The sequence below is a fragment of the Porites lutea genome, chromosome 3 (genome assembly GCF_958299795.1).
Source record: "Porites lutea chromosome 3, jaPorLute2.1, whole genome shotgun sequence".
NCBI lineage: Eukaryota > Metazoa > Cnidaria > Anthozoa > Scleractinia > Poritidae > Porites > Porites lutea.
This window is the reverse complement of record NC_133203.1, coordinates 26,928,011-26,938,271: the sequence shown is the minus strand read 5'-3', so window position 1 is coordinate 26,938,271 and position 10,261 is coordinate 26,928,011. Positions and strand designations below refer to the sequence as shown.

Genomic DNA, 10,261 nt, shown 5'->3' with positions numbered 1-10,261 from the left:
AGTTTGTTGGACTTTGAATTTATAAAAGAATGTATGACAACAAACAAAATACGTCCTAAATTCCATTTTTTGACAAAAATAGAAATGAGAATGACTTACCTTGTGTTTTTGTTTTGTTAAGCTAAAACGGCGTGGATATACCCTACTTCAATAATTATTATTTATTTATCAGTATTTTAGTTATTCATTTTGATATTAGGCAGGTACCACAAGGAAATGATTTGGTTGTTCCTTTTTAATTTAGATGATAGATAACTTTGTAGGTGATAATTATTTGTAATGCACTTAACTGGGGGCCTTTCTCTGCTACCAAAAGAAAATCTTTAACTTTTAAAACAAAAGGGTCAAGGCTTCTTTGCTGAATCAAGGCACTGTATCGTGGAACACAGTGCTTTTTAGAATTACCGCCAAAGTAGCAGCTTTATTTCCTGAAAGAATGATTATAATGGAAGCTTTATTTAATGCATGGCTAATTTCAAATTTTCAGGTGACTTTCCACCCCAGGTATAGAGGGTACATAAAAGCACATTGTGGAAGTGGAGAAAGAGTAAGAGGAAAGTAAAACAGAGGAAAGAACTGTGGGAAAAGGAAGAAATGAAAAAATGGTTGTAGAATTGTAAACAAACAACTTTATTTTTATAAAAGTAATAAACAATTTTTTGTACACATTTTATCAAATTCTTCGAGTGGTTTGTTTGTGGTTTTGAGAATTTTATTAACCAAATGGTCAAGCTACCCAGACATGCAACTGAGCAGCCAACTGCTTGGCCTCAATGAAAATTGTTTTTTTTTTTCCTGTTTTCTTTTTTTCTTTTCTTTTTTTTCATTTTATTTGCTATTTCTCTTGAAGCCTTCTCCAATTTTCTTCATTTCTTTCTCCAACTGGTTTCTCTGTTCCTCACAAGCATTTGCACCCTTGTAAAAATTTATTAGCGATCGCGCCGCGATCGCTGCGCGATCGCTGTCAAAATCGCGTAGCGTTTTTGGCCGGATTTCGCTGCGCGATCGCTGCGTTATTCGCGGCGCGATAAGAGCGATCGCGGCGCGATCGCTGTCATCAATCGCTTAGCGTTTTTGGCCGGATTTCGCGGCGCGATAAGAGCGATCGCTCAGCGATCTCTGTCTTCGATCGCTTAGCGTTTTTGGCCGGATTTCGCGGCGCGATAAGAGCGATCGCTCAGCGATCGCTGTCATCAATCGCTTAGCGTTTTTGGCCGGATTTCGCGGCGCGATGAGAGCGATCGCTGAGGCGATCGCGGTCATCAATCGCTTAGCGTTTTTGGCCGGATTTCGCGGCGCGATGAGAGCGATCGCGCCGCGATCGCTGTCATTAATCGCTTAGCGTTTTTGGCCGAAGTTCGCGGCGAGATGGCAGTGATCGCTCAGCGATCGCTGTTGTCGATCGCTTAGCGTTTTTGGCCGAAGTTCGCGGCGCGATTGGAGCGATCGCGCCGTGATCGCTGTCATCGATCGCAGATGGTTTTCGGCCGGATTTCTCGTTGCGATCACGGTCCGGACGAAAAAGACATTAATGAGTATTTCTTATCTCACAAGAAGAGCAGTGAGCTGAAATTTGTCCTGAAAGTTGCAGTAACATTTTACTACCTTGTGACAAACGGAGAGCTTCTGAGCTTTGCCGAAAATCGTGCATCATAGAAAATGACCGCTCCGTTTGAAGGCCCCTGGTCCGGCCAGTGGTTCCGGCCACTTTGGCCACTTTAATTGGAAGCCGACATCAAAAGTGCGTAAAAAGAAACCTTCCAAGCACCATCTGATCTAAATTCCTGTATATTTTTTATAGGCTGCTCACTTAAAATTCGAAACCAAACTGAGATTTCTGTGTAAAGAACTAATGTTTGGTCTCTCGAAGAAACTAAACCGTGAAAAGGTCTATTGCCACCATTTTAAATGAATTCAATCAAAGTTTAGAGGCAAAAAAAAATATTTGTCGTCGCTTGTTTACGTCCTCAAGAAAAACTTCCCATCAGAAAATGTTGTCTAAGTCATGCCGCGACCGAAAAGCGTGCGTCATAATGCACGTGCAGGAGGTGCAGAGTAATGTTTTCCTTGTTAGGCCCATTGCTTGCCAAGTTTTTTGACTTTGCTAAATGCTACAGCTCCCAAATGAAAAATAAGTTTCATTTTATGGCCTTCTATATCACTGCTTAATAAATAAAGTGCAGTGTTACTGGGAAATTTTCAAACAGGCTTTCCCTTTTCAATCACTATTTGGCTAGTTTGGCCGGACCAAGGACATAGTACGCAAAATTTACTTTCGAATATTATCTAAACTTTGGTTTTAAAATTCAACCAGTCGACCGAATTTTTTTTTTTTTTGCAAGTCGAAAGAACATTTCTTGTACGCCGTGTACACCAAAAATTAGCCTTCTTAACACTTAATTGCATATACCTGTACTAAAATTACATCCAAGTAAATTAAGGCGCCATAAAAAAAGCAAAAATAACAGAACAAAATTCACCTACGACAATCGAGCTTAAGAAGGCAAACAGATCAATAAAAAATCGGAAAGTTTCGTTTGTAGTTTAACCTTATTTTCTTCCTGAAAATTACGTACATCACAAATTAAAACGGGCCGAAACTTATCCGAACTTATCTAGGAAAGATCGAAGCTACTCAGTCTGCAAGCAGGGTAGTATAAATCATGTCAAGATAAAGCTAAATTTTCAACTTAAACGGGTCTAAATAGGGAATGAAAGGTCTTATGTGAGAGTTCACTGAATCGTGTTTTTTATTTTTAGCTAAGTGTGAGCAGAGTAAAACGTTTATATCCTGAAGTATTGAGATAATGAAACCGCCTATATGCATTGGTTTCTTTTCTTTTGATCCACTTGTCCATGTCTTCAGATAGGTTCATCCTATTAGGGATAAAAATATTTTTCTTTTTTCCTCACGCTAATGATATGTTTCATGTTCATTTACCGTGCTTAAATATTCTCACTGAAATTCTCCATACTTCTTTACAGTATTAAGCCAATTTAATGTGACGTCCCACATGTTTTGTCTTCAGCCTAAACGTTAACTTTGAAATTTACATAATGTACAAACTGAGTACTCACAACTGTTGTCTTTGCCAGATTAATTGTTGCTGCAGAATATTCAAGAGGCCATCATGGCTCTTGGTATATTGCCATGTTTATGCCCCACAGTACGTCCAGAGCGGTTTTCCTGTTGAGAAATTTAACCAGTTAACCAAGAGAGTTATCCCCGAAATCAGAGTATTGATATATTCAAATCAAGACAAATCACTGAGTTGTCTAGCTCAAGTAGCTTAAGACTTACATCCCTCGAAGGATATAAAAAAAATGAGCTAAAAAAACAAAGGCTCCAAAATCAGAAGTTTTGCTTTCTCGAACTATTAAAAGGTAGTTCGAATTTTTTTAGCTTTTGTTTGTTTGAGAAGCCTAATAAAATGCTAACCTTAATTGTGTTATAAACTATGAAAAGTGCCGGAAAGTATAAAATCGACAACATGGAATGAATATCAAGCTTGACCTTAATTAGGTTTAAAATTAAACTGAGTGATAATAAGAAGTGAGTAGACTTACCTTTTTAAATACGTTTCTCTGTTTGAACTTTGAACATGTCAAAAGAATCATTAATAAAAATTTTCCAGTGTTTAAACAGCAATAAACGGCCATTGCCAATTGCATGACAAGTGAAATGGAGAGCAATTTTTTTTTTTCAAGGTACGCGTCAGCCTTGAATCTTGGCCACCCGCGTCGCAGTGGCGGGAAATCGGATTTTGGAATCCAGTCCCCAAGGGCGCGATCCATTCAACCAATTCCGGAATATTTCGGTCCAAAACTCAATGGATCGGTTTGGTCCAACCGGAAAAGTTTCGAAAAACCGGTCGGACCGGTTGGAATTTTGGTTGAATGGATCGCACCCCATTACTCTGGATTAAACCGTCACGTACATGCAGGATTCATTTCTGTTATTAAGGACCATTAAGTAAAAATCATGTTGATTACAACCTTATATACAGCAGCTTAAGGCCTGGAGCGTAACAGAAATTCATCCTTGGGCTTAAAATGACTCAATTAGAGGTGAGCGAGAAAAGGTTTCCTAGCTTTTTGCTAATGTAACTCTGGTCAAAAACACAAGGAAAACCGTGCCTTCTCTAGAAACCGATAAAGTTCTAACAAACTGAAAATGACTGTTATTATAAGCTTATATATAGTTTTTCCGAATGTTCGACCTCCCGATATTGATATATTTCTGTAGTCTTTTAGTTACTTAACTTTCCAGTGTTTTATCATAATATTATTACTATTTTGCCTGCCCTAATAATTTTCACAATCGCAAGTTTTGAAGAACAACAAAATGGACTACAAAAATAAAATAATATGCCCGGCAGCCGGGAAGGGTCTAAGCTGCACGGCAGCAAGAATGTTTTTTTGATTTTCTTCAAAATCCTTTTTTCTAAATATAATCGTTTGAAAGTATTATATCTTCGATTAGAATTACCAAGGGATTAGGAAAACAGGAATGGCTTAGCAGTAGAGCGGTTGTGGTTTCTTGGGCATAGAGCCTGAGAGTCGACGCCGTTTCGACACTTAGAAACATTCGAGACTCACGAGTACGTTTTCGCACAGGCTAAATACCCGGTAGTTTGAAAGCCATCTGGAAAGTTAGAAAGCCTGTTAGTAAGCCAAAGGATGCATACTAGCCTCGATTAGTTTTCCAAAGCAATAACGAAAATATTAAGTTCTTTCATTATGAAATCTTAGAGTCAGTGCACTGTGTGAATCAACTAACGGGTGGTAAAAAAGGGTGCAAAGGCAAACGCAGTGCGAATTACGGCCCATAACAAACGGGAAAGGCGGTCCCTGATAACACCAAATTAAATATAACCAGTTATAAAAAAACAACTAACGAGTCACGAGCGATAAGGAATAACAAGACGAGCTAAAAACCAGACTAAACGGGGCGTAAAAGACGTGAGAGCTCAAAAAGAATAATAACCATACGACTGACTTATAACAGAAATCGCGACGATAACTGTGATCCTCGGTTATCTCCTTCGCGATAATGGCACTGAGATTGCGGACGCGAACTTAATTAGAATTGATCGTGATCACCACCTGGCGATCGCGATTACTGAACCACGATCGAGAGCAATATGGCACTCGAAGATCGCCGATTACAACTTAACTAAATCGCACCGCGATCGCCATCACCGCTTCGCAGTAAGTACAATGCCCCCTGCGATCGCGATTACCAAACCGGGATCGTAGTCCTGACATAAAAAAATCACGGATTTGACTTTACTAAATCTTGCCGCGATCGTGATCACCACGCCGCGATAAGTACAATGTCGCTGCGATCGCGGATACTATTTTTCAAAATCGCACGACCCCATAAGCTGCATAGCGTTTAATATCATCGAGCTAAAATAAAAACTGTCTGTCTTCGCGATCGCAATCATCTTCCTGCGATCACGATCATTCCGCTGAGATCGCTATAACTTCGCCACGATCGCTCTATCTTCACCATTGTGACCCTGAGATCGCGGATAATATTTTTCTGAATCGCGCCGCGATCGTAATCTTCTTCCTGCGATCACGATCATCGGGCTGAGATCGTTATAACTTCGCCGCAATCGCGATTTCATCGCCAGCATCGCAATTCGGGCCTTGGGATCGCAGATACGATTTTTCAAAATTGCACCGCGATCGCGATCATCTTCCCGCGATCACGATCATCGCGTTGAAATCGCTATAACTTTGCCGCGATCGCGATCACCACGCCGCGATTGCGATCACTACGCCGCGATCGCGATCATCGCGTCGCTATTGCAAGCGCGATTTACTTCAATTCCATGGCGATCGCTGATATCGCGCCGCGATCAAAATCATCGCCCCGCGATCGCGATCACCGCGTCACGATCGCGATCACCGCGTCGCGATCGCTATAACCTTGCCGCGATCGCGATCACCGCGTCGCTATCGCGGGCGCGATTAATCTAAATCGCGCCGCGATATGCACAATCGCGCTGCCATCGCTCCGCGATTGCGGTCATCGCGGCGCGATCGCGGCGCGATCGCTGATAAATTTTTACAAGGGTGACTGCAATACCCTCCGGACCTCCAACTCCTCCTCCTGTTACAGCTGCAACATGGATATATGTTGTAGTTAATTTTTTATCTCAGTTAATTTTTTTTTCCATTGTTTTTGGGTATGGTAATGTATGCTAATGATTTTGAAACAAAGGAAAAACAAAAATTACCTGAAATAAAAATATTAACTGCAACATATACCTGCATGATCATTTTTATTCCATTTTAAATTTATGATAAGCTCACCATACTGAGTGAAAAACAAAAAAATAGCCCATAACCAGCTTAATGCTGAAGGTCTTGTCTCATCAGGAGCTCAAAAGGCAATCAAGGAAATAGGTAATAGGTCACAGGGAGGGGAAGAAAAACACCTTCCCCCCCTCCCCCCTTGAGTGGAGGAAGGGGGAAGAAAAAGAAAAATAATTCATCCCAGGATCAACAGGATCTATTTCCACACTTTTCAACACCATGATGGTACCACGTGGCTGAGGACTGTTGTCAGAAAGTTCAGTGTGGAATAGGGTATGGAAGGCAGAGAGTTTTGGTGAAAAAAAAAACAAAACAAAATCGAGTGCAAAAAAGCAACTATAAATAATTTTGCAAAAATCCTAATATTTAGGATAAATAATTTGAATTGATACTAGAGTTTCTTGTAAATGTAAAAAAGTTGGAAGGTGAAGATGGGCGGGCTGGCAGAGGCCAGCAGTAGATCTAGGGAGGTCCCCGGCCCTCCATATTTCTAGATCAAATTGAGGACAACAGTGCCAAGAAAATTCTTTTCTAGATTGAGCTCCTCCGTACCTTAAGGTCTGAATGAGTGGTTCCTTCCTGCCACCTTAAGGTCTGGTGAGAATCCTCCCCACCCCCCCCCCCCCCCTGGCCCACTCCTCTTCTTATCTGAAGGTTCCGATCTGCCACTGTAGGCTCCAGGTCCTATATCAGAGCTATACAGAGACACTACACTAATACAATCTGCAGGACTATTCTTTTTTTGTAACTTGAGCATATGTCTGCCTGCGCTTGTAATAGTGATCACCAAGCTACAACAAGTATGACCTGAAGTAAATTAGGGACCTGTCATTTATTAGAGGGGGGGTAGGGCTGGTGCAATTCCTTTTTTCCCAAGTGAACTTTTTTATGCCCTCCCCCAATTTCCTGCAGAAAAAAATGTAACCCTCCCCCTTGTATGGCCCAAAATAGTTATGACCCTTCCCACGCTAAATTACCTTGTGATGAAGGGAGGCGCCAATACGACATTCAGGAACAGGTATCTAAGATCACCTCATGCATTGAAGCAATATTGAGCACGAACAATCCTGGTGCTGCTGGAAAATTTTACATGACCGATTATGTTCTTGTCCCAGCTGATTAGGTAATACTGAGGGCGAACATTATGAAGCTCAGTGAGTTACTAGAGAACATATTAGATATGGATAGACGCATTAAAGCTCACCTTAACACCCTGTTTCACTCAAAGACTGGTAATTTTATACGAGGAGAAGAGTATTCTAAATCGTTTGATGAAGCTGTTATTACAAGGCTTGATGAAGCTAAAAAAAGAGTAAACAGTGAATTGAAATATCTTAATGAGAAACTTGATCAATGCAAAGACATATTTCGCATTGTGTTGCTGTTGAAAAACAAATCAAGAAAAAGACGTACATGTAGGGTTGTTGGGTAGTTCAGGTTGATCATTATGAAAGTTTAAAATGCTTACTGTGCAAGGGACTTGTTTGTTAAATAATATATTTTATTTGTTGATTTATTTTTATTTTAAGTGAACAGCAATGTCTGCTAAAAATGGTATGGCCCTCCCCAAAGCCCACCTTAAAATTTTGGTGACCCTCCCCTTTTTGGCTACATAATTTTTAATGACCCTGCCCCCAATTGCACCAGCCCTCCCCCGCCTCTAATAAATGACAGGTCCCTTATGTTTTTTTTTACTATTGTTAACACTTGGAATCAACTAACCCATAAAATTACAAGATGGTTAACTGACCTTAACTGTATTTGTACCCTCTTTGTAAACGTAACAATCATGTTTGTATTGGGAAGTTCAGTAATAATAATCCAGATGGCCAAAACTTCCATATTTTGGCCATTCTTATTCTGAAGTATCCACCTTATCCTGAGCTATCCAAACAGATACTTTGCTATGAACAAGCTTTACACGGCAGTCGCGGTAGTGGTACTGTAATTAAACAGACATTGTTTGCTCCTTGCACTAAATTCTTACAAAAAGAACGTGAAAAACAACTAACCTCTATATAGGCTTTGATCCATATTTTGGAGTAACCATTCTCTTCTTAGCCTTCTTCAGTCTTTGTATACTTAGTGTTTCAACACAACAAGGTCGTAAAGAGTCGGAGCGATTTGCCGAAAAATAATTTTATTCAGTTCCAGTCTCCGAGCGGATACCTGATTTTGGAGTATCCATTCTAGTCACGACCCTTTTAATAATGGCTTAGCTTCGAAGTGTTTGACTACATAATTTATCTATAGACTTAAGAAAATGATCGACAATCTGATGGTGTACATGGTAACCAAAGAGAGAATGGGTTCCACTATATACCAAAATTTTCGGCTAAAACAACATTGCCAATCAGTCCCACATGCTGATAGTCCCCAACTAGTCTCTCTTGCAGCAGTTTTTGTCTCGTCACGAACGGGAAGGAGCGTTGTGTGCGAGACAAAAACGTCTTCATGGTACACTGGCGACTCATAGTTCCCTACACCGATGTTACAGAGATTTGGGCATCCCCATTCCCAAAACCCTAGTGATATTGGCATCCCCCTCTCATATTGCCTTAACGATTTGGGTTATGGTTAGGGTTAGGGTTACAGCGGATGCCCATATCATTAGGGTTTTGGGAATGGGGATGTACAAAACGCCGAGATACCTATATCACTGTGACACCGGCGAGTAGCCGCTTTTTGAGTCTTCACGAAAGGTGCCTCCCTTGACAACACACTGCTATACAGTTTTTTTTTTTTTTATAGTTTTGACACTGTTACAGAGTCTACTATTGACAATCTAATACGACGAAGAAGCCACTAAGGGCTAAAAACAGGAACCGCCCATGAGTAATAGTAGTCATGGGCTCCTGCTAAAAAGAAAATAATCAAAAACAATTCTTTGCACCTTGCGCTTTTACGTTTTCTATATTTCTAAATGCCTTTCTTAGGAAAATGAAACAGTGCCAAGGTATCTTAGAGACTCCCTTATTAGGACTGGGGCCAAGACACCTCTTCAATCATTATCCGGGACACTGAATTATACCCAGTGTAAGCATCACCCAGGGGCACGCCACTACACTGTCCTACCCATAAATCCACTCTAACCGTTCCTTGTGCGATGTTTTCACAGTACCCCTCAAACGACCGATGATGATACAGATGATGGTTACTTGAAGATGGCCACCAGTTGTGAACAACAGCCTCAATCGTCATTGGTCCACTGCATTCATTTCTATTGAACTTGAAATACCACCGGTTACACTTATAATGACCAATGACCCTCATGTTGCCCTGGAATGAGACTTTGAGTGCTGAATTAGACTGCAGTTTGTGAAAAGGACAGTCCTTGAATAGAATCAAACATACTACATTAAAGCAACCAACTGTGTAATGACTGATACTAACTGTTGCAGTCAGGAAGTTACTTCCTTTAATTTAAACTCTGTACTGAATAGCTTAAAGTTGTGTTGTCCTTATCCAGCAAGGAAAGGAGTAAAGGGAAACTTTAATTTTGCTATCGATGGAATGTGTTGGCAAATGATGACAGTTCCGATAAAATCTATGGGTGAGAAGGGGGACGTTCTTCTCTGAAATATTTTAATTAAAAAAGGAATGAATTTTCTTTGGAGTGTGCTATTAATGATTCTTATTCCATTTACCTTAATCTTTCTGTTATCAGTATGAATGTCTGATTTCCAGACACATTGTTTCCAGTTGGTTTGTGGTACTGCACTCGCTTGACTTTCTTTGGCGCTTTCTCCTTTCTCTCCTTTGTCTCCTTTTCTTCCTGAATTTCCATAATGCCTCGCTCTCCTTTCATTCCCACAGCTCCTTGCTCTCCTTTCATTCCCACTATGCCTCGCTCTCCTTTCATTCCCAGAAGTCCCTGTTGACCTTGCATTCCCTGAATTCCGCGGGGTCCACTCTTCCCAGGAGGTCCTTC

General features: G+C 40.7%; 1 protein-coding gene and 1 long non-coding RNA gene across 2 annotated transcripts in view; both read right to left on the bottom strand.

The window, feature by feature from the left end:
* Positions 1–6,088: 6,088 nt before the first annotated feature.
* On the bottom strand, positions 6,089–8,535 carry LOC140930834 (uncharacterized). The gene is made up of 3 exons (XR_012164888.1): positions 8,081–8,535; positions 7,308–7,631; positions 6,089–6,133 (listed from the first exon to the last, which is right to left on the bottom strand). It is a non-coding gene; the product is annotated as an uncharacterized lncRNA (long non-coding RNA).
* Positions 8,536–9,973: 1,438 nt separating this feature from the next.
* LOC140932063 (uncharacterized) overlaps positions 9,974–10,261 on the bottom strand; it is a 1,081-nt gene continuing 793 nt past the window's right edge. The window contains exon 2 of the mRNA XM_073381724.1: positions 9,974–10,261. This exon is cut by the window's right edge and continues 162 nt beyond it. Within this exon, the coding sequence (XP_073237825.1) occupies positions 9,974–10,261 (288 nt within the window).